The 26,144-nt window shown below is 39.3% G+C and overlaps 1 protein-coding gene across 2 annotated transcripts in view; it reads right to left on the bottom strand.

Moving 5' to 3' along the window:
- ARID1B (AT-rich interaction domain 1B) overlaps positions 1–26,144 on the bottom strand; it is a gene marked incomplete at its 5' end in the record, with an annotated part of 335,015 nt that overhangs the window by 223,934 nt on the left and 84,937 nt on the right. For both annotated transcript variants that reach the window (XM_080616793.1, XM_080616794.1), the window contains one exon: positions 8,253–8,363. In XM_080616793.1, the coding sequence (XP_080472919.1) occupies positions 8,253–8,363 (111 nt within the window). The remainder of the gene's footprint in view (positions 1–8,252; positions 8,364–26,144) is intronic.

Genomic DNA, 26,144 nt, shown 5'->3' with positions numbered 1-26,144 from the left:
AATGGAAGCCTATTTACATGCAACACACTTCAGAAGCACTTCTCACATACAGCACAATATAGCACAGATTCTATAAAAAGCCACCATGAATCACTGTCTTCTAAGTGAATCTAAGATGTATGGCTCCAGCAAAGGAAGGAAGGTTTCAGAGGCTTAAGCATTACAAGACATTTGACTTCAAGAAAACACATTTGAGAGAAATTTAGAAACCTTTTTCAAACCTCAAAAAAATAAAGCAAAACATGAATAGCCTCACACAAGACTGACTTTATTGGGATTCATATGTAGTACTACAAAACAAACCATACATTACAAACACTTCCCATTTGCACTACATTGGTACCTAAAATCCCAAGCAATTACGGATACACCATAAACAATCAGATAAAGCACTGTGAAACCTGGCCTAATCTTCACACTATTGACCGTGACTGCATAAACATCTGCTTACACAGAAAGAGGGAGCTGACCAGGAACGCTCCAAGTGACCTTCACATCAAAGACTGGTAAGTTTGGGGGTTTTTTTAATATGAAAGATGGAGCAATAGCATGAGAAGCCAACATGTTCTCAGCAGACAGGAATGGATGGAGGAAGATACACAAAAGCTATCTACTGCTAGGCTTCAGATGTTGCTGGTTGGAATGAGTTACTGTGTTTAGTCAAGGTTATGAAGCTGAGGTCACACTTCACAACAGTTGATGAGCACAAGGAGTCATTCTGGGAAAAAAAAATCCTATCTTACAGGAAAACTTGGGGTAAAAATAAAAGAAAGAAAACATTTACAATGTCTCAGGTACTTGCTAAAATGGTATTCAAGTGAGTAATACTCTGTTGTCTTACTTTCTGCGTCGTAATCCAAATTTTCACACAGGCATGAACAAAGACAGGCACCAGTGAATATACTAAGCTTTGGAATTTATAGTAAGCCATTAACTCAAAATTTACAAATAACCAAGCAGATAAGCATTCTTTTATACACACTATATCCATGCACACACATTGTGTAAAATGTTCAAAAATTAATCTCCAAATTAAAGCCTCTACCATTTTAGTTAAGATCCCCAAATGCAGAACTGAAAAGCACTGACTTGGAAATTTAGGCTGACTGAAGGGACAGCTAGTGCAATTACTGCCCCTGCAGCAGATACATCTGAGCCATGCATGCAGAGGCACCCATGCTACCACAGTTTATGGCCTTGCATATTGAAGTAACCTTGGAGGCTTTCAGCTTTCCCTCACTTCAGGCTGCAAGCTTTGGCAGTTCAGGGGCTATCACAAGCCAGGTTAGTTGCCCCACCTATGGAGGCGGAGCCTCGGGGCGGGGGGGGGGGGGGGGGGGGGGGGGAGGAACAATGGGGGTGGAATAAAAATTCTTCAACCACCCAAATTAAATCTAGTTTTCTTTAATTCTTGAATCAACACCAATATTGTCCTTGTATTTGGATTTATAAAGTACGTTAGTGCAACTCCTCGTGGCTTCAAAAGGAAAAAAACTACTAATACTTTAATATTCCACTTAGGACAACATTGGCCCATTTAAATACAAGTTTTTGCAACTTTAACCACTACTGGGATCTATAATCCCTTAGCACGTTTTCCATGTAAGTTTCATGTACAGACCAGACTAAGTATTCTTTTTTTCATTTGTAAATTTTCTTAGATCCTGTATTAGTAGTCTGGTTATTACAGGGCTATTGTAAACATTGTGAAGAATTTTGAAAACATAAGGCGATGGAATAGCCAAACACCTTTTTTATAGTACTTAGTGAAAGTAGTTTTTATACTTCAATAATCACCTAGCACTGTTTTTTAAATAAATGTGATCAATCTATCAAGCAAAACCATGTAATCCTGTAAAGCACAAAACAGAAATGAATAACAACAGGACCTTCTCTTCACATTACACATTTTAATTTTAATAGTAAGAATAATTAATTGAAGAATCAACAGTTTTGGTTTCAATATTTCAGTTTAATACTACATGGACAACATATGCCCATGGCTGCTCTGCATTACTTTAACTGTACTTTTCTCCAGGAACAGGACTTAAACTGAATGTACAAGTTGACTCTCAGACAATGAATCAAGTTTGATCACCACATGAAATCCTGGCTTCACTGAAGCCAGATGTAAAACACGCATGAGCATGCAGGCTGAGATTTTCAACAACACACAAAGTGTTAAGTGCGTCCCCCTGGTAAAATCGATGTCAGTGGCGCTGCAGTGAGTCACACTGGATTTGACCCACTATTCTAATGGACACCAAGACACAAATGGAAGCCCATACACACAATTTGCATATCCACCGACACCAACAACAGAGCATGTTCTGCACCTCAGAAACAAACTGAAATACATGTACTTGGTACCCCTATACATATGCATTGTAGGAAACTTGTTCTAGCAAAAGGCGTATCACATAGAATGGCAATAAGGAAAAAAGAAAAACACAAAACAAAACAAACAAAAAAACCCACCAACCACCAAACCCCCAACCCCAAACTAGCCAATGCATTTGTTCTAGAATTAAAATTACTTGGAAAAATAGCAACTTTTCCCAACTTTGTGCATAATGGCTAAGAAAAGCCTTTGAGAAAGCTTAGTCACTTCTTTGCAACTTGAAGCTTTTTTCCTTTTATTCCAGGCTTAAACAAAGTTCAGTGGGGCATCAAACTGCCTCAGTTTTAAATTACAGTCTGTACTTTAAAATAGAATGCATGCACCACATGTTCCTGAAGCTAGATGGTGGGAGTGTTATTCACTGAAAATTGAAGGCTTGTTGAGTCAATAATCTTCTTTCACAGAGTAACAATTTTCAGCTAAAATTTCTTGACCCAAACAAAGGAAAACAAGATCATTCAGTTATTTTACAACACTGCAGAAAAAAGAAAGTGGGAAAGAGGCACACCAGTCTTATCCTACTTGATGTAAAAATGACGGAAAATTTAATTCACAAGTATTACATACTCGCATTTCCTTCTTGTTCATGGTTTAACATACTCACAGTTATTTTCAACAGAGACATGAACAGAAACAAATAACTACAGGACAGAATTGCTGTCATGTACTACGCATGCATCTGTCAACTGGCAACTGCATTTGCCTCCCAAGAGTTACCAAGAATCCATTTACAGATATTTTTTTTCCCCGTCAAATCAGAAATAATATTCTGGATTTTAAAATATCACTTAAGTTTAGATCAAGCTTTTTGGTTTTTTTTTTCTTACCTTACCCCTTACCAGAGGGGTGACAGTGGTGATTAATATTTACACTCTGGTACTGACCACAACCCTGATCATGATTAGGGCTTACTGAACTAAGCTCTGTATAAATGTCACCAGAGTCCCTCATTCCAGCAGTTTACCTGCTAAGAAAAGAGGTATCTCCTGTTAACTGTCAACCACAGTTTCTCAAATACTGCTGGAAGCTGTTTTCCTGTTCTATTAAGACTTCAGCCATTAAAGGCATTTGTTCAGGGAGTGCTGTTGCTCAAGATGACTTTCCAAGCTAATTCATGTTTTAGAAGTGAAACAGGGAATGTGGATTCCCAATCACCCTATGTATTTTCCTTACAGCCTGCGCCTATCAAGATGCATCTGAAAGGATGTTGTTCTGTGAGACAACTATACCTCATCTTGCATTTAGTTCACTAGTAGTTCTCAACAGAGATCCTCTGAAATCTAATTTAGTACCCTCTTTCTACAATGAAAAAGGTGTGTCAACCAGAGGAATGAGTGTGAAGCACTCGAAACATCCTTTAGAGGCTCATTAAAATGAGGTAAAACAGAACTGTGAAGCAGTTAATAAAATCAGGCAGGGATTGCAGATGTACTGTTTTCCACAGGACTAAGCATAATGAAACAAGGCAACTGGCAACTTAAAAAGTTTCTCCGTCCAAGCAACAATATGCAGTATTTGAGAACTGCCTGACACTGAAGTTCATACAACTATAGACATTGCAGAACCACAACCAAACTTCTCAAGTCACGGCATGGCACAAGATACAAGTGGCATTCTACGTCCACTGTTGGCTACTGTTTTGTTTTCCATAGAACCTGCTCTGTCTTCATGAGATGACCCAGTGAACAAGTGATACCACAGAATTAATACATGAACTCAGAATTCTGAGTGACCAGGTAAAGCACCAACTTCCTCAACTCCAGAAACCACGTTCCCCCGTCCACTGCATGACCTCCAGTAAACACAAGATGAACCTGAGTTAAGTTATAAGACTAAGGCCACAATATCCCTACAGTTTACATTGATGCAGCTGAGGGCTGCTACAAGCCCAACTCCCCAGTGGCCTCCAGCTGTGCATGTTTATGCCTCTGGGCTTGCACTCACTGACTGAATTAAACAGCTCAGGGATGTAAACTGGCAGAAAACTTACCTTACAAAAAGAAGTGAAGTATCTTGCTTCTGTTTGTGGCTTTGTGACTGTTGCAGGGCCCAGCTGTGAACACTGGGATCTGCCATGCCATCGTGTCTCAGCTGACAGGATGACAGCATCTTAAACCCTTCCAGGAAGATCATACAGTCTTTCAGAATGTGGCTAAAATCAAAGCTGCTGCAGTCCCCACTGTCTCCTTTCCCTTCACATATTCTGATTCCCATCTCCTTGTCTGAGGTACCAGTGGCACCCATGCAATTACATGACGATTCAGTCAAAAACTAAGCCAGAAATAAAGAGAGTGGCTATTTGTCAGCTGGTTCAACTCCCCAAGTCAAATGCACCGGCTGCTCCCAGGAATGATAGTGGAGGACATGGGAGGGCACAGCTGGCATGCTGTGGGGCATACAGCAGGACTGCAACTGCCCTGGCTTACAACAGCTCAGGCAGCCACAGAACTTTACCTGTAGGTTGCAACACAAAAAATTAGCAGAAACCTGTGTTTCAAAAGCATGGCCACCTCAGGTAGGCCATTTGACAACAAGCACATCTGATAGTGGACAAAAAAAAAATACCTTATTAAAAGAAAGTAACAGCAAAACCACCACTGCCTATCTAAAATGACTTTCACACTCATGCCAATAAAAAAAAATTAAATTATGTTTTGTGCTCTTCATTCTATCAACACAATCCAACGTGAACAAAAATCCAACATTTACAAAATTACTCATTAAAGACAAAATAAAGGATTAGTCTTCACAGACACACACAGCCTACTGCTGACACAAGCTCCTTTACTGCAACAACAAATCTGCAGATACATCATTTGGAAACTTTTGCCTGTAAGTGTGCTCTAGCTTTCTCACAATAGCAGAAATGTGTATTTTGCTATTATCCCTTAAGTCTCAATAAATATATTCTGTAGTAGCTGTTCTCCAGACAATTTCATTCAGGCCTCTCCCCCCTTTATTCCTCCACTCTAATAGGGAACAGTTTCTGTTTATGACTTCCTTTCCTCACAGAGTACCTAACTCCCATGTTTTCTCAAAAGCTTGAGATTTCCTTCTAATTGTGACCCCAACAAAAGTGCTCGGAGCACTATTCTGTGCAACTTTTCATTTGGGCTCTCAGTGACTCCACATGGTCAGAGACCCACAGGTCAAACCCTCCAGATATCAGAGCAGTTAGGAGAAGGAAAGCAAGCATTGTATAGAATCTGACAGGCCATTAGAAGTAGCTAATAAAGCCATATTTTGTTTGTAGCCATTTGTTACCAGCCCACATTACAAATTTGTCCGCTTTGAACTTTATGGGAACATTCATGCCAGGACTTCTATATACAATGTGTGAAGGAAACGGAACAACTGTTGAGCTGTTCAGCTGCACTTACTGTGACACAAACCTGCTGAAAAAAGTCCCCCAAAGGATGACACAAGCCAGCATTCAGTGCTGCAGAAAGTGGCCAGCTCTTCTTCAAATCCATCAAAGGAAAACTCTTTTCAAAGCCACATCAGAGAACACCATTCACCATTTAGTATTACATCTCTTTTGTTGTTTTTAGACACTCATGTAAGCTTGCTATGTAGCTGCTGTGATTTTACACAATGCCCTTAAGAAATAAAAAGATAACAGGCATATTGTATAAATACCAGAATACCATGAAACAAAACATAACTAGATTTTATTAAAAGCATAACACCACTATCATTTCAAAGTTCACTATACAAAGACGACTTACTGACTACTAGCCTGAAGAACAGCATTACCTTGAAAACAAACTTAAGAAGCCATATTTAGTATCCCAAAATGACACTATAATTAGGAATACTAAACAAGGGATAGTGATCACAGGTTTTTGTAGCAGTTCAAATCTGAACTCTCTTGCTCCAGAGAAAAAAAATCACCATTTTCATACGGTCAAGCCATCCATACCTCAGAGCTATATTAAAGCATCTACCTTGTTTCACCGTACTTTGAATATATGGATTGCTTAATTTCTAAGACATTTTCCTTGGATGTAAGATGATGGCAAGTTTGATCACACTATCAAAAAAAGTCTTATTGCCACATATGAAGGATTGCAGTTGTTTTTCAATTTGAAAAACAAACAAAAATCCAACCAAACAACACACCCAAACCCAAAACAAAACACAAAATGGTTAATACCTCCCATTTCCTTCCATATCCAAACAGCACGGGTTTTGTGTACACGAAGGGCTTTCTGATTACGTATCAAAGCTTTTCCGTAATGAGATGTCTCAATAATAGCATTTGGGACTAACTTGGAGTTTAAGATGTGTGGCCAAAATAGTTAACATTCACTGTTAATACTACCAGCTTACTCATTCCTATAATAATAATGAGCTACTAAATATACCAAACACTCAGAGACACAGATAATACCCAATACTCTCTGCTTAGATATCATGATGATGGAGGTAGGACAGAGCATGGATTAAAAGTAGGACAATTGTTTAAGAAAACCACAGGCAAATTAGCAGAACATTAATTGATAAATAACTTCACTTCTCCCTACCCTCATGAACACTGCTCATGAAAAACTGGGGGAGGTAAAACGTCCCTTTTAATGCCACTGCTTTTTAAAGTACGTAGCTATGCCAAAACAGTTCAATGTCCACAGTAGCTACTATTTTTAAGGTAACTGCCAACATACGTTTTTGAGACCTGTTCAGAGAAATTAGTATTTTTAAAAAAGGTTTCCTGAAAGACTCTGGAATCAATACAAGGTTCAAAGCAAACGGGTATCTCTTCTTACACCAGTCTCCATAGCTTCTCCTGCAACATGCATGTCTCAAACGTCATATAAAGAACTTGTGGCACAAGTACTCTCCTACATGTCAAAGAAATAACTTTAAAATGCTGTGCAGATGTTTACTGCCCTATATTTAGTGACTGACAATCATTGTATGTGCCAGAGGTAAACGACATTACTTACTACCAGATCTGTTAGTGTCTTAGTAAGGTAAACTCTTCATAGAGATCTCTCTTCTAGCTGCAGATGAATACATACATAATAGACTGCAGAAAGTATTCTGTATGACTATGACACATTATTCTAAGCCAGCGGTCATACAGTTTATAAAAAGTTTTCACCATTCAAACTGAACATATTCCAGTTGGTTTAAATTCATGCTGGATTACTACCAACAAACAAGAAAATCCCCAAACCACGAAGGGCACACAGACACAAGGATAAGGAGTACTTTCTCCATTACAGTGAAATAAGATACTCAGAAATGCAAGTAGCAAAGTATATTAATTTGTGCTGTTTTCCCCACAGCACAATGCACAGAGCTCAGAAAACCTAAGAAATGTTAGTCCAAAATAGTCTGCTAACCAAAAGATCAACCTAGCCCAAATATCACTTCTACACTTACTATTACTGTAGTAATGGACAGCAGCAGAATTAACATGTCAAACTCATTACTGATGCTCAGGGTTTGGAGCAAGTAACTCCTGGCGGCAGTATTCTAAACCAGAATCTACTGAAATCCTTGAAAAGGGCACAGAAAAAAGTCTCTTCCTCAACAGATTGTTTTGTGCAAGTACAGAATTCCTAGAGCTAAAAAAGTCAATCCATTTCCTCTATGCAAATACATATGTGCACAAGCACAAAACATGCATGTGCATAAATAGTGCTATTTTGAACCATAAGAAGCCTAAGCAAGGTCCACTCATACACAAGCTGTCTATTCTCATCATATGTTTAAAAACAGTTTTTGATCAACCTTGTTCAATATTTCTTCTTTCAGTATTTATCATCTGCTCATCCTAGATGCAGTGAAGTGCTACGTAAACTGCTTTAAGTTTAAAACACTGAAACAAGCATTAGTTTCTTACTGGTAAGCTTGATGGTCTTTCTTGCTGGATTAGATTCAAGTCTTCATGGTTAGGCTTTCCTGGGGCCATAGGGGGTTGAGATCTGGTTCCATAGCCTTCCTGAGACATGTCCTGAAACAACAGTTGTTAACAGAATTATTAACCTGACTCAGTAATTACAATTAAATCCACATCACAGAAGGGTGAAAATACAACAGCTGAATGCTGATGGGTTGTATTTTTTTTTTGATCAGAAGTTTTTATTAAACAGTTCTGATGGAATTATCAAGCCCTCACAGATACCACTACGACCTACACTGTTTGTAAAGAAATGCAGGGAGCCGAGAAACATGCTGACAAGCATGGAACCATCACTGGAAGATGGGGAAACACACAAAACCAAGCCTGCTAAATAAATTACCTCCTTTTACTGTAAGAGTAGCAAGCACTAGGTGGTCAATGCATTCATCCTGCTGAGACATATTCTCACGCGTTTTGATGGAAGTACTGAGCCAGGTGGAAGACCAGCCTTGAAAATAAGATTGTAATCATGCTACGTAATCAGACTCCTGCAACAACCCTAGATTTATCATCACTACTACTGACACAACTTTCAAACACTAGCTATCAGGTTGTAGCATACAACGCAGTTCCTGCTTCTGCTGGAGGCATGCTGCATCTGACAGATTAGAAGGAAAGTGTAGATCTAAAGCCAACACCAGCTTTGTGGTAAGGTGACTTACCTCTCTCCCTATAGCAAGAAGCCCAAGCAGTCATAGCTAATGGCCTAACACAATACCCACCACAGGGGCAGGGAGAGCAACTAAACAACCTCCCCTTTGCTATCCCACAACCCACAACACAAGCTTACTTCATACTTGCCCATTGCAAAGCCTTAGATTCAGGCTTCATTTTAACTACTACAGCAGCTTCTGCACTAACTTTTTCAAGGAAAACAACAGAAAACACAATACTGACTTCAGCATGTGTAACTGGCAGGGAAAGTTGAAGAACCCGTTCCTGACTGCTAGAAAAGATATCTCACCTTAAAAGGTTTTTCTCTATTGTTTTTAAACGGTTTAATTCTCTTCTCCCCCTCCCAAGTTTACTCCCAGTTCGGTGTGCTTCGGCCACCCCCACACCTTCAGTTTTGATGTGCAGCTGAAGGAACACACGCTTTCCTGGTGCAAAGACAGGGCATGGGAAGCAAACCCTGCCCACCCCACCACAGCCTGAATGTTGCCTTGTTCTGCTTTACCAAGGGCTGTTCAGGCAGCTCAGCATCCAGACCGACACTTACTGCTCCTGCACAGACTCCGTGAGGGAGCTGGCTTGCAGAGCAGGAAAGCTTTCTGTCTCTCCTTTTATCCCGGCTCCTGACAGAGGGAAATTTGTTTAACAACCGTACTGTTTCCATCCAGCCCCTTCCACCTCTTTGGACTCTCCTGAATTATTTTAAGGGATGTAGAAAATTCAACACGGTTAATAAAACAAACCCTAGCAAACCTGATAGATGTAAACCCAGCAATAAACGATCCTATCCCTAAGCCTGTGCCAAGTAAAATCAAGAAACACTTAAAAGGCCAGCATTTCAATGTGGTTACCAGCAGAGGGTAACAATTAGGCTTAAGGGTGACAAAGGCTGATGGCTGAATGATTATTATCCCCTGTGACCCCCCGCGCTCCCCCCCGCCCAGATTTCCACTTGTCACACAGCTCTCCTGCTGCGCACACCAGCAGGTTCCTGTGGATTAACAGTGAGGTTTAAAATCAACAAATGGAACAAGGCCCCCATTCAGCAGCCTTCACCCCAGTACAAAGGAGTAGAAAGGTGCAGGACAGCTTCACAATAGGCAAACAAATGAGCAAACCTCTATTTTCTTTTTTATTCCAAAACGCGCACGCACACGCGCACACACACGCGCACGCTTGGGGCTGTCACTGCGCAGGCATCTGTAATAAACCCAGCAGCCCCAGACTGCAACTTCCAGCTCAGCACTCTGCTCACTTCTTCCCAGTTCTTACAAAAATACCCCAAACAAGAACCACTTGTTCAAACAACAACAGAACGTTCAGAAACACCTAAAGTGGTGAAAAAGGATAAATGGCATATTCAATTTAGGAGACGTCATTTTATAAAGGCAATTGTTCCTTTTTCCTTAGGAACAAGACATGACAAGATTTTGCTGGGAAGCAAAACGTGTTTCATATTGTGAAAAATCAAGAGCCATTAATTCCTTACAAAGTACCAAGCATGGTTTTTCCCCACACTTACTTCCTACTGAAATTACCAGGGGGGCTGGAGCATGAGAGGGAAGAGACAGCACACTTCCTCATGAGAAATACTGCGTGTTGAATGGAATTTACTTTTACCTGGGTATTTGAAGACCATCTATGAAATGTTTCTCCACACAGTGAAGAGCACACTAAAAATCCCAGTCATGATACCCTTTGTCTTTTTTAATGCACCATCTCCATAGTCCTTTCCTCTGATGTGGAATAATCAAATCCATTTTCTCAATTCTAGATGAGGTCTGGAAACAAGCACTGCAGACATCCGTGTTTGTTATGGTGCTGATACCTGTGCACTCCAAATGGGACCGAGATCACATAGAATTGTACACTTATGAACCATAGATGGAAGGGATCTTAAAGATCATTTAGTTCCACCCCCCCTGCCAGGGACACATACTCCTCCTTATATTCTCCATAAAGCCATTTAAGCTACTTGGATCAGTGGAAACTTGGAAGGCGGCTCTTGAGAAGTAAAGAGTCAGTTTGCTCTCAGTGAGTTGCAGGCATGGGAATCTCCCAGATGAAATATGCATGGGGCTGTGTGTATAATTTTATGTGTTTATACATATGCATTGTCCAATAAAAACAGTCCATTTATATATTAAACATAATGATGATTAAATAATAGCATATTTCACTAAGAGGTTGGCTTTGTAACCAAAACAGTGCTTAGTATAATTTTCACTGAAAAACACAGGAGAGAAAATCCCCACTGCCTTTCTTCAGTTCTGCACTAGGAAATTCTCTCAACATACAGCCTATTACAGAATAGATACAACAGATTTTGATAAATAAGAAATAAGGACAGAAGTATTAGGGTAAATTGTCTGTCACTGAAGAAATGCACGGAATTGGCAATTCTCACTTTCAGGTTTGAAAGGTCATTTTTCTTTCTAGCCTCTAGGAATGGATTTATTGAGGGCTGAACAGAGGGAACATAAGGGGAAGAGAAACATGTTCCCACGTGTTGTACTACAGTCATGGCTGAGAAGTCCCCCACTGATACTGTGGCTCAATTTTCTCCCAGGATCCTTGATTATTTTCTTTTGATTCCCAATATTTCATCCATCAAATGTCATCAGCTTTCAAAGCAAAGCTTATGAATTTTTATGAATCACTGAGAATCCTTCCCCTCACAGAAGAAGAGCATGTGTGTAAGAGAGAAATCCAAGCCTTTTATAAACAGGCGGCTACAAGTTTCCACTCAGAACTTCCCAACTTGGCACAAACCCAATCATATCATAGCTGTTATAGCACAAACTGTCAACAAAGTTGTAAAATAACTAAAATCAGGGTTTCCCCCATCAGATTTTTAGAAAAGGCACAGGGACAAATAATCAGCAAGCCATAAACATGTACTCAAAATAGCTGAAGTTCAGACTTCTGAGGCTTTGCAAGAAACATTTATGCTGTGAAAGAAGGTAGACAAAAGAAAAAAGAAAAAACTATGCCTACATATAAACAGCCTAAAACCTATGTATTGCATAAGCTGTTCAGAAATCAATCCATATTTGAATTGGGCAATAATAACCACCAATTGCTTATCATCCATAGAGCCAACACTATTTCTCCACCCCTGTTTCATATACATCTTTAGCTTGCTGTGCAAATTGCAGTATATGGAGCTTGAGAATTGTGTAGCCTGAGGAGTGAAGAAGGAAACTGGGTATATTCTTCCCTCTTATTCCCTGTTACTGTACTCATCAACTTTTAGTCTCTAATTCTGCTGTGAGATTTCACTACCACAGAGGTTTACAGTGATCAAGTAAGAAGATGTACCAGCCTGCAAGAAAGTCAAAGGCTCCTTGCTCCCGCCTCCCACAAGTCATATAGTTGGACACACCCCACCTTAGTTTCTATAGTGGCCTTTATTAGCCCACTTTTTGAAATGCTGCAACTTAAAACTGGAAGAACAGTAACCCCTTTTCCCCCAGCTTTATTACTGAGCAGAGTTGGCCTCTGGAAAGTTTGGGTGAGCACAGAGAGGAAGGAAACCTCCCTCCTTTGGTGGCAGCCAGCCACAAGCCTGGCTTCACCAGCCACCAAACTGCAGCCCAAGTCAACTGCATTGCAACCACTTTGGGGTAGGCTACAGATGGATAACATTTTCCCTTTTGGTGTACAATGCTAATTAGTGTCATGCTTTCATTCTCTAGCTGGACCCAGTTTCAAACAAGTGAGCCTGTCCACATTTACATGTTCTCTGCAAACCTGAATAAATATAGTGCTGATAATGCTTGAAACCACATAGATGAAATGCACATTTGTTATTAGTTCTGCCGAAAAAGATAAGATCTAACTATTAAATAGTTTAAATTATTTTCAATGGAAAATGAAAGCATAGTGAAAGCATTAGTGTTTGGAGGAAAACCACATTTAAAGAAGGGCTGGATGAGAAATATCATCCAGGCTTCATCCACTTCTGCTGCAGCAAATTTCAGAGGGATAACATGACCACCCAGGAAGATATGTACCATGATGATTAAATAGAAGGTAAATAATACACTAGACTTCAATTTGAAAAACTCATTAAAAACTATTTTAGCTCATGTTCTTGATTCACTTGGTTGATCCTTAGAAGACTTCAAGTGTGAGAACAGTGAATTCTACAGCAACGTGACAACAGCAAAATTGAAAGCAAATGTTAATTTTTTTCCCCCCAGACCACTTGAGAATGGAAGTCAGGACCCAGTGCAGCAGCCAAGAAGAGCACACAGCCCTACAATACAAGATTATTTTACTCATCTCTGAAAGGATACTGTGGAACAGAAAGAAAGCAAGTGGTATGTTAAGAGCTATAGGACACTCCTTGTTACCAGTTAACCAAGTATCTGTTTATTCTGTGTAGACACATCGATATCAACACGTTTCCCCTCTTTTTACCTTCTGTAGTAAAAAGCTGCAATGAAAAAATAATGTAAAAAAATCCTGTAACAACAACAAAACCTTACCAAGATGGTGACATGTCGCTACACAGCCAGCTTCTAGCCCAATCGTAACATCTAACACGTTATCTCCCCAGTTGTATACTGTCAGCACAAAACTGACAACAAAGGACAGCCAACCTGTTAGAAGACTATTGTAGGTAAGGCTGCACTCAGAAAAAATGTTATGCCCAGGGGCACAGGCAACACTGAGTCTCATGCAAGCAGCCAACAGAATGCAGCCCTGTAGGGAATGATCCACTAAGGACAAAAGAGCAGAGAGGTTTGCTTGAATCCTGGGCAGATGGTCTGCAGAGGTCGTGCAGGATGCAGATGGACTCCTGCAGAAGATCCTGGGTCAAGAAAAGAAATACATATAAATGTGTCTCTAATGTTACGAATCAGAAGTTGAAAAAGCCAAAACAAATAAAACCCCTAAAGTCCTGAAGAAAAGGAAGCTGGTATCTTGCAGCTGAAGAGCTCTGTGCACAAAGCAAGACTCTTGCTGCGCAGAGGGAACAGGTGACTACAGGAAAAAATTGTTTTGTAGGTCCCAGCACCTATTATGCCAACAATATAAGAAGAGAGTGCTAACCACTGGAGGTGGATTACCAGTGCAGTCTGGTAATCCTCTTAACCATGCTAGTCTGTGTTTACGTGAAGTGAATAAACCCTGCTCACAACCAGAATATGTGAATCATTTCAAGCCAACCCCTTACACCACCATGAAACCTGAAAGGAGATAAGGAAAGCAGCTGTCCCGAGGTACAGCAAGCAACAGGCTGGCATCTACCTCCATGTGCTGATGCTATTAGTTGACTGTTTCTTCAGTGGGACTGGCAAGCAGTGACTGCTCTTCTTTCAATGTGGTTATCATTTTCCCACAGTCAAGCCACAGCATGACTGTGCCCTCAAAACCAAGGATGATACTTTGCCTTACCAAGTCATTTCAGTCTCCATCTTTGTTACATGTTCTAAAGGGCATCTAGTGCTGCAGAGAAACAGCAAAGCAAAGTAGTCCTTTCTCTTTCCAAAAGGAGGAAATTCATCATAGAGAAATCATACGTAACTCCTCAGAGAAAAATCCTGTGTACCTTGAGAAATTTGGAGAAAACCTGTCAGTTTAGATGCCTCAGGTGTAAACCAGTCATTGTCAGTAAGACATCTCATCGTCTGCTTCAGTGCTATTCGTAACTTCTTTTCCAAGATACCTACAATTTCATTATAAAACTTACTGTTTCCTGGATCTCTTTCTTCAAACCAATTAAAAACAAAACAAAACAAAAACTCTAACAACGGGAACACCATTTTCTCCCATCAGGATCCAGAGTTTCACAGACTGACATTAAATTATGTCTTAAGACACCAGAGGGGGAAGAAAAAATATACTTTGCATAGCAGGCAGCAGTTGATGCTAAAGATAGTTAACTTAGGTAAGCAAATACTTTATTGAGGCTGTGTCCATCAAGACTCTCACAAAGTTATTAGAAACTCATACTACGGAAGGTTTTGCCCTGCAGAATACACTGAAAGTATTTTAAATGCAGTGAGGGTCAAAAAAAGCCCCCCCCCATATTACAGGAAGAACATTGTTTGTTTGGACAGCGTAGCTTCTAGTCACATATCACGTAATCTGAGCCAAATAACTAGACAGAAGGGTCTCTCTTCCTAAACACTCCAGCCCCTTTTCACATGGTGTCTCATCTATATGGCCTCCAGGAGCCACGTTAAGCAAGTGATGCAGGAAAAGCTCCAAGATGAACTCGTTCTCGGAAACCCTTATCTTGCTATTCTCTTTCCACCGCTATTGCATTCCATGGATCACAGAGCATCTCAATAGTGGATTTAATCAGAAACAAGACATTTCTTCTAGTTTTCTTCTCTCATGCTTGTGACATGCCACATCAAAAAAAAAAAATAGGCCAGTTTGATGTTTGTATTAAAATGTGATTGTTGCACATTGCACAGCCTGATAAACAGCTGTCGGTTCTTCATTTACAGGCAAAAAAGGTAGTTTCTTTGTTCTACAGATGTAAAGTTCCAGTGTGAATGAAGAGATGAGAGAGAACCTGGAGAGGTAATCTGAGAAACAGAACTTGGAAATGAGGGATAAAACAAGCTTTTTATTTCCATGAATCTTCCCATGTTTATAAGAGCTTTTTGGACTTTTCCTAAAAATCCCTAGAAGGCCAGGCAGTCCAACCACGCTTTCATTTTCTACACCCACTCCTTCCTCTCCCTGCTCATCCTTTCACTGACAAAGCTATACAGAAAGAAAGAAAGAAAAAGAGAAAAAGAGCCCTAACAGTTTTCACAGGTCCTACTCTCTACAGTCACCTGGGACAGATTACTGTGTTAATGTGATGACTTACAGATTCTGTGCCATCCAGCGTCCCGCCCTGCCACACTAGTCCTTCCTAAAACTCTGTGAGGAACGCACCTCTTCAGCCAACCCGTGACGTGAAGCTGGGCTGAGGAACAGCTCTGCACCCCGAAGAAATGGCTAAACCCAACCAGGCACAGGAGAAGGGCAGGATTTAAAACCTGCCATTTCTTTCAGCTCAGCTGCTGCAGTAGGGGAGCTGGGGGCTCTGCGGCCCCCGAGGGCAGCAGCCTGCCCCAGACTGCCTGCTGCCGCCGCGGAAGCTCTCCCAAGCATACGGCTCGCTGGCAGAAACGAGGTCAGCGCACTGCCCGCAGCTTACAGCAGAGCTGAAAGCCTGAAGCCAGCTTACAGAATAAAGAGAAAAGCTGTACTGAGAGCAGCTGCTACCTCTAGGCTAATCGAGCTAGGTACCCAAGGATGAGACTTCCTCACTTGAGACTGGGAAACATTTCTTCAGTGTTTTCTTAGGGGCACGTCTGTAACTGTGCTTCAAGGTAAAAGCCAGGACATCATCTAAAGGCTCACAAAAATCCACAGATCTGTGAGGAAAGGTTGCAAGCAACACCCAAAACATCACTGAGGTCACATTAAAAAAGTAAACCAACACAAAAACCCAAGCCAAAATGGTGAGGTTTGTTCTGGGGGTCTGTTCCCTCTTTCTTCCCCCTCCCCTCCCCAAATACAAAGCTATGCTATGTTACAGAAAACATTTATATCACAGACCAGTGAACCCTGTTAACTTATTCCCCAATACTCCACCACAGAGGTGGAAATGACATTTTTATTGACACTACTGACATGACGCTTACCTACTATTTTATCAACAGCATAATCTCAGGAGAAGGAATTGAGGCTCAGATATAAAGAAATCTCTAACAATTTTGGTAAAGGCGGCCTTCTCAGCTGGTCTCTACTGTTTTGGTTAACCTAATTTTTCAGTACATGAGAGGGTTCACATGTTACATTAGGGGCTCCTGGAGACAGAGAATTAGCTGCATTAACGTGCTCTCTTGCTCTGCGGTCTGTGAAGACAGTATCTGTGCAGCAATCTTTAAATGCAGCCACCACACAGAAAAATACCTTTGTCCAAAAAATGGAAAGAGAACAATAATTTCCAGAACAGAACAGTAATTTGCAGAAGGAAGTGCTAACCAGCAAAAGCAATTCAATGGACTGCACAATAAAGAATTTAAACCAACTGTGGCAAATGATTCCTTTAATCTTTGAGGCAGAAAAAGTCTTCATCACCATCACCACAAACAGTTCTGGGTTGGTTGTTGGGGTTTTTTTGTCAAAAGAAAGTATTCCCAACTGGGCTGGTACCGGGAGTGGTGGGAGGAGGGTGGAGAACAAGTGAAATAAGTGATGAAAACTTAAAACCCTGAGACCAGGTCACTGACTACCCTTTAATATAGCAATGAAAACCCAATGACTTTCATTAAAAGTTGGTAAGGGGTTGCTAGGTAATGAAGCAACAATAAACCTCACTTTTTTTGTGACGGTGGAAGAGCACAATCTTTATGAATTTTGCAGGCAGACACCCAAAACCAAAACACATACAGCTAGTTATTTCATTTTCTACCTAAAACCATGCATGTGGAAGACTGCCAAGCACCCGTACTGGATATCAGGGAGAAGCACAAGGAAGACATGAAAAAAGGCTGTGCTCTTGCGGAGCTTGATTTATTGAGGGACAACTTACCAAGAACAACAGTTGTTCTCTCTCATGCAACAAAAGCACCAAGTAGTTTTGTCAACAGGTAAAGGTAAACGTGTTTTTTAAGTGGTATCGTATTTAATTTGATTTGGTATTTCACTCTTTGTTTTCCATGTTTGATTGCAACAACTAAAACACCCTGTGAGGTTTCAGCTGCATGCTCCAAAACCTATTCTGAATCCTACTACAGTAAGAAAGAAATGCAGTAAAAGAGAAATACTGGAAAGGGTAATGAATACATATAAAATATATGCTGACCTATATTCAGATAATACATTGTCTCAACAACAAAATCTCAATTCAAAATACTGAAAATAAAGCTAAATATATGTACACTGAAAATCTTCAATTATTAAAGAAAACATGGGCAGCCAAAGAAAAACACAGTGGTAAATTTAATGCCAAGAAATATTATCAAACTTATTTTTCCTGCCTCTGAGGAAAATAATGTGTGTTAATTTAAAGGCCATAAGAGAGTACTGCTGTATTGCAACTGGCCATGAGGTGTAATTTACAAGACCACTAAAATTGAGATTATATACTGCTCATACAGAACTAAAAAAAAACCCAGAAAACAAAACCCACCTACTACTCAGATTTATTAGTACAGACTTTACAACTTCATCACTTAATTCATAGTACTATACATTTGCATTTTAAAAATTTTCTTACAATAGGATTTATGCATTTATATTCAACTTTGTCTATGATTCATTAATCTGATGGTCATTCATTAAGTAAATAACTATTACATGGCCAGGTATCCTTTGATAAACTCATTATTCCATTTAATTTACTGCTAAATTTCAAAAGTACAGATAAAATTATTTCTGGGATATTAATTTTGCTCTCACAGTAACAGTAAAAAAAAAAAAAAAAATCATCAAGTAATAAGGAGAGTGGTAAGAAGAGCAACAATTGTTATAATCACTAATATCCTAAAACAAAATAGTTTTTATCAGCCTGCATTCCAATAGTTTTACTATCAAGTTAATTAATAGACTCCTACACTAATATCTAAATGCCAAGCAATTAATGGCACTGAACTATAAATGGCTTTGTCTTTGCTCTTGCAGAGTTATTTTATAAAGCAAATGCAATTCTATCAGTTCACTGATTTAATGCAGGCTTTGTGAGGTTAATATTCGCAAGCAATCGCAAAATAAAGAACTGCTTTAATTAACCTTCTATGATTTAAGTACTGAGAGAAATCAGAATTTAGAAACTTTAAATACCACCACCATCATAACAACAACAATAATAATACTTTGTGGATTAAAGCCAAACCACTGATTTGAGAACTTTGAGAAATACTTTTGAATGTGTGTATTTTAAGTGTGTATTTTTTAAATATTATTTACGTGTGTACTAATTTAAGCTCATTAAATAGATTTTTCTCGATGTATAACATATAAATCCATGACAGATCTTATGTATTTTCTGTAGATGGGATGAAAAATGTTTCCTTTCAGGATTATTTACTTAGAAATACTGAAGTTTCTACTTCGAAGAAATGATTTCGCATCCTCACCTTTTGCACTAGAATGCTCTGCACAGATTTTCGTTAGCGACATGGGACACTGCGTGCTGAATCCACAAACTAATGGCGTCTACATAACTGACCACTTAAAGTAACAAAATAGGACTTCCCTTCCTTCCCCCAGTCTAAATTCTCTCTTTCCAATTTAGCTGAAATTTACTGAAGTTTCTTTTTGATATTGTATGCTAACTTTACTTTAGTACATGGAAAAACTTATCATGACTGCACTGCTCATTTTACAAGTGCAATAACTGTAATACGTCTACTCAGTCTAGAATGATACAAAACCACTGGAATAAAAATTAAAAACCAGCGGGGTACAGGTGGTCATGAACATTCCTGCCAAACAGGTCTGCAATGTGCTCTGACCCGTCTCCTCTGACTATCCGGCCAGATATCATCAAACCCCCATCAGCAGCAGATGCCTGAAGAGGTGCACTTGCTGGTTTCCCAAGAGAAGAAAGATGACCTTCAAAATTCCTCCTTCAAACTGCAAATAGAAAAGCCTATTTTTGGCAGAAAACCGCCAATAAATGAATAAAGCAAAAGAACGTACAGACTGAGAAAATGTTTAACTACGATGACGTAACTTTAAACTGAAGGTGCCACACAATTGTTAAGACAACACAGAGGCAAACAAATACTTTCACTGACAGCCCTTTGGAAGATTTTAAAACAGAAACATAAAGAACCTTGCTAGGTTTTATACATAAACAGTAGTACCACTTTGCAAGATAAAATACTTCTCCTTCCCCAGTAATACCACTTGAACAAATCAAAGTTACTACAAAGACAGACATGTGTAGGGGGTAATTACACATGCTAACTTTAAAGGCTTCAGACCTAATAAACCAGAGTAGATTCTTATTTGGCTAAACTGATCACCATGTTTGTAAATGTTTGCTTTAAAACAACAGGGAGAAGAAAGTTTTCTCAAAATCTGAATGCAGTTGGTTTTGGTTTGGTCAACAAGCCTTCAGCAAAATGAGCCAGCGCTGCTGTTAAGTGCTGCTCCGAGCAATGCCCTCAAATTTTGTGTTCATGTTCAGGTATGAGTTTACAGACAATTATCCTTGCTTTTTCAGCCTGACTCTATTCCTAATAGCTACTTGGCTCTGGAAGATCATTCTCCAAGTCTGACAAGCTAGCACCTATTATAATCTTATAAATACAGATATAAATCATAGAGTTAAAAAGAGGCTTGAGACACTTCCTGGAATGATATAAGCAATGCTGAGCAAACAGAGCATTCCCCAAATGGACAATAATCAGCTATTCCCACTACTGGGAAAAGCTGTAGCACAACAGGAGTCACGGATGGTTTCAATGAACTCCTGAGCTAAGTAAGTAACCTCCGCCACACAGATAAATAGCCATATGCTTAACACTTACTTAAGCATCAGGTGATTACAGAAGCAACATGATTGTGAAATAAGACTTTATAAAAGCAGAACTCTAACTGGCAAAGACTTCAATCAGTTAAGCGTTCACTGAACCTACACAGGTTCAAACCTTGTTTGCCCTTCCTGAAAATATTATGTGCTTAAGAAAGGCTCAAAAAGGATATATTGCTTGATGCACAAGATCAGTGTGGTTCCTAAGTACTTCAACAATTTGGTTTCAAATCACTTCATACAGCAAGGTATGGTGATACCTTTCAGAGGTGCTGGTCACCAGTGGCTTGTCTAGAAGCCAGGATTTAAGTGTGTGAGTTTGGAAGTCAGTTGCTGAGAGCCTGCTCCCCTTCCCTCCTTCTCCCAAGTCCAGCCAAGCAAAGTCAAGATTGCATTCTGCCTTTTGATATCTGCCTGGTCTCTCTGAAGTAGGTTGGCAACAAAAGGTTCAGCTTACCAAAACTTATGCTTTTTATAAAGGTTATACTGTTTGTATTCCTTGTCTCTAATTTCAGATCTTGCAGAAAGGAGGCTGGAAAAGCTGTTGGAGTACGTATATCCGTATGAGAATTTTCTCCCAGGTGCCTTCTTGTTAGGCATGTGTCTGCTCATTACATACAAGCAGCCCTGATTTCTAAAAGCCAACCAACAAGCACAGCCCAGAAGCTAAAGCTCTTAGTGCAATAAACTTGGGGTTGAATGGTTTAAATGAATCACTTCCCCCTTGTACCTCTTCATGCTGGAAAGAAAATACTTGCTTCTAAGCTAAAAACAAGCCCAGCATTTCAAGACTGTGTGAATATACATTGGACACCTCTTGCTGAAACGATAGAAGCCTTGAAGGATTTATGGTATACAACAAGCAGTGGTGTCAGCCACTGCTGATGATGGCAGGCAACAATCTCTTCTGAACATTAAATTTGATTATGAGTTCTCATATAACTGTAATAGCCAACTTCCACAAAAAATGCTTTCCTATATGCCTGGCAGCAAATGTCAGATTAACATACAAGCTTGTTCCTTCCCAGATTTCCTGTGGTTCATAACACAACAAATATTAAGTGCAACCACTCATCTCGTGCTAGATGACTGCACGCACACAAGTTAAAAGGACAGAAGGACAAGCGATTTTTATTACAACTTTAAGCGGTGGGCAGTTATGTGTTACTTCTTTAAGAAGTTTAAATTGAATTCTGCAGGATTTGAGACTAAACTACAGTTGTACAGTTGTCTGCTAATGCTGTACCAGTTTCTAGTAACTTAAGAGTGAAGATTTTATTAAAAAGAGTAATTGCATTGAGGTACAAAACTTGAATTTGGACTCATTGAGAATTGTCTGGATTACTTACTAATGAATTTGGTATTTGCATGTAACAACGATTCCTAACTTACAACAGTATTTTTGCAGTGTTACACCCCAAAACAGCTTGACAATGTTAATTAACGTGCTGCTTATTACACTGCTAAAAGAACTTTAGCAGCTCACATTGAATTTAAAAACAAGACTTCATCCTCATTGTACCAAAATCACTTTAATAATTTGATGCATTTTGCCACAATACAATTTGTTCTGTTTTCATGACAGTTGTACAGCTTGGACATGAAAATGGATTAATTAGTTTCACATTTTGTTCACATTTTCAAAGACTGTTTCAAATTGGGTAATGTTTTATCTGTCCTACCTTGCATTGACTCAACACTAAAAACAGATGTCTGTGCAAGAACATTCTCATCATCATCTCAGGCTTGCAACTCAGACTAGTTTACACCATTGTCACCAGTTCAGGAACAAACCTGAAACATATGGCTTTCACTGATCCCAGTTCAGGGAAACAGAAGCTGCAGCCTCTTGAAGGAGCTTTAGTTGCCTCTAGCCCTCTGCTCCCAGAGACAGACCAAGACCAGAGATGCTCCCCACATCAGGCACACTGCATTTCTGCTCTGGATGCCTTTCTACCTGGGACTATGAAAACAAATTCTAACTGGCCTCAAGTGCATTCATCTCCCTGGCCCACTCAGGAAAACACCCCACTCTATTTGTCCTATAACAATTTGCATTGAAAACAATCTTACCAAGATCAGTAGGAATAGTATCATTGCTTGGTGGGCAGGGAAAAAAGGTTTGGGGCAGGTTTTAGAACATTTCAATAAAATCTGACAGTGAGGGAGTCTTGTCTGGTTGCTTGTTTATAAAACATTTTCTCTTTTTAAATAAAAGCAGACTAAAGACTGAGCCTGAACTACCTGACTGTTCCTTCAAGGCATTTAAAAAAACCAGAAATCATAGTAACCACAAGGGAATGAGGTAAAAACACCCAGACACACAGAGCCTCTCCCTGCACATTGTTACCAGGAGGACCAACCAGAAAAGTGAACATGCATACTCCACCGCAAAGACCTGCCACACTTTCTCCTCGTTTTAAAATCTCATGCCTGCATGTGAGAAAAGGGATCAGCATAATCCCACTCTAGTCTGGAAACTTGCAAGGAACACGTAAAACAAAGGACAGCTTCAGGATTGCAGTAGCAGGTGCAGAATAAAACCACTATTTTTGCTTAACTAACAGTGCAACCATAATTATTTTGCAGATCATTTCATCTGTCAAAAAGTGATATGGTCCCAACTCAAAATAACACAATAAACCTCAAAGGCACGATCCTCTCTCGATACATATGAACACATGCTATGTAAAACAAAATATATAAACATGGCTGTTTACAAGCCAGTTGGAAAGCATCATAACCAAAAATATACATCATGCTATCTTAACAAAATAATGTTTAATGACGACAGTTTAAGTTTGCAATTACATGACATTCTTGAGCAAAATACCACTTCTACTTATGGCAAAAGATTTAAAACTGCAAAAACAGCTGAAGCATTTATTCAATTATATGCCATTTCAAGATGAAAAACCCTGCCAAGGGCAACACGGTGGTAGTATAGCACATCTTTCTTTCTCTTTTTTTCTTTTAAAGAGCAGTAAAGGTAAAAAGAAGGTTTTTTAAAAAAATAATAATAAAAAAAAAAAAAACCACACACAAAAAAAAAGGCAGTATCTACATCTACTGGCAATATCTAAAGATCAGTGAATCTGCTACTGCAATAAATTTGCTTAAAACAAAGCTCTTCCTTTAATGGTTTTTACACAGCAGGTTTGTGATATGAAGAGGGGATGACTGATGCTGGCTTACAATATGGCTCTGTAGTAAACTATGCCAGTATTATTATCAAATCATCTCTTACAAAACTCCCTTTTTGCCCACCATGCGATCAATTTAACAAAGATCTAAACAATTTAGAGTTCAAACATTTAAATAAACCCCATTCTCCTCCTTCTCCTCTATGCTTATTAGCAGAACAGAAACTCACAAGTCATTGAACAGGCCCAGAAATTATGTTATCTGTTTACTTTTATTGACAAGATTGCCTATTGAATTCAAGTGAGTCAAGGAAAACGAGCAATGGCTTCACACTTCCACAAGAAGAAAAAAAATGTCAGAAATGAAGATGAGTACCAATTCCAAAGTACAACACTAAGAGTTATACCTGACTGCAGAAGCTCACCCACATGATGCCTAAAAGATCAAAAATAGAACACTATTGGTACTGAATTCCGTACCAGTTTTCTCCTCATAATAGAATGCTCAGTACATCACACTACAGGATTTTACATGAAAGGAAACTGGTGGCAAGAATAAGTCCATCAGCCATCCAGAATAAACGCTACTTTCAGCTTGATAATCTCCAAAGTACACCAACATAAATCCACAAGGGAAATAAAGAAAACACCATAGGCAAAAGGCGGCAAATTACTGAGAAGCTCCCTTTCTCTGATCTGGCATCTCTCCCCTCCATCTTGAAGTCAAATCAGTTCCATCACAGACACATAGGTGGCAGTTATGAAGACAGCTTATTTAGCTTAAAATAGAATATGAAACTTCTTCATCTCACAGCTGCATCCCTCCTACAAAAACAAGTTCAGATTCCAGCCCATCGGGCATAGAATAACCTGTACACTCTTTGGGGCAAAGACCACCTTTTTGTTACGTACTTGGCAAACAACCAGAATAACAACATTCTGATCCCCAGCTGGGGCTGCCATGAACTACTTCAGTATTACTAGTGATCTCCTCTTGCTTCATGATCCAACCATGCTCTCCAGGACACAATAGTCTAAAGTTGCCATAATTCTGGCTAGCAAGCATGAGGCAAAAACATCTTCAGAGGCCAGCTTCTCTTCTTGGGACTGACATCAACTGCCTTTATACATTTCTCAAAGTTGTGACCATTCAAAACTAGGACTTTGCTTTATGCACTCAGCGTTGGTTTAACAAAATCAATATAAAAAGACAAGAAAACGGTTCATGAAAAATACAGAAAACATGGAGGAAATTCATTTGCAAGCTGGAAAGAAAGCGAAAGTAAAGACTACAGACAGAAAGGATAACAGATTGTATGACTGAGACTACCTCAGTTTTCTAATTGACAGGATTATATAAACAGGATGTACTGATATTTTTTAAAAGAAGAAATGAGAAAGATACACCAACTGGTGCAACAGGTATTATAGGATTTTGGAGTCTATTTTAAAGTTTTATTTAGAATACATAAAGCCAACATTAAATCACAGCAACACAGAATCACATAGGTTTGAAGAGACCTTCAGAAAAAGGTCATGTAGTCAAACCTCCAGTTCAAAGCCAGTCTAGTGACAACATGGTGTTTGGGGACTTTGTCTAGCTGATTTTTGAGCATCTCCAATGATAAAGATCTCAGTCTCCCTGGACTCCTTCCTGTGTTTGAAAACCCTAGTGGTAATTTTGGGTTTGGTGTTGGGGTTTTTTGTTGTTTGGGGTTTTTTGTGTGTGTTTTTGTTGTTTGTTTGGTTTTGTTTGATTTTTGCTTGTTGGTCTTTTGGTTGGTTGGTTGGTTTGATTTGGTTTTTTACCAAGTTGCAACTTCCTTGTCCCAGTCTGTCCCTTCTGCCTTTTATCTTTCCATTGTACACCTCTGAGATGAGTTTGGCCCAGTTCTCTCCCACGCAGTAGCTGTAAACAGCAGTAAGATCTCCCTTGAGCTTTCCCTTTGTAAGTCTGCCCAATAGGTCAAATTCAGTGAACTCTGCCCTTAAAACTCCTAAAACTACGTGAATACCTACTCCTATTTCTCTTGCTAAAATTTTAATCAATTAAACTCTAATTTTTAAATTCTTTTCAAAAGATCATCAGTCTAATATAAGCAGAGACATGTATAATTAAATAAGCACAGTTAATTTTTATTTTTGTCTCAGCAGCACGATTTGATGTACACTCACAACTTTTTTGTTATCCTAGTATTAATTTTTCTATTGTACACTGGCTACCACGTAATGGCTACTCCACAATGCATCATCAGCAGAGAAAGAACACTGTTGTGGAAGTATCAAAAGTACAGACTTCAACTTCTTGTGTTAGATATTTGTTTTCTAGATTTCTAGAATTGCTGTTCTCAAAGAAGGAGGAAGAACACGGTGAGGTTTTACTTTTTTTTTTTAGAGGAGGTGTTCACATGATGACTGTTCTGGAGACACAGGAAGGGGAACCATGGAACTAATCTGGAGATGGAGAAAAGGAGCAAGTCATAGAATCATAGAACAGTTAGGGTTGGAAAAGAC

Source organism: Psittacula echo (assembly GCF_963264785.1).
Source record: "Psittacula echo genome assembly, chromosome: 4".
Taxonomy (NCBI): Eukaryota; Metazoa; Chordata; class Aves; order Psittaciformes; family Psittacidae; genus Psittacula; species Psittacula echo.
Note: the sequence above shows the minus strand (reverse complement) of the source record. Positions and strands in the feature narration are given on the sequence as shown.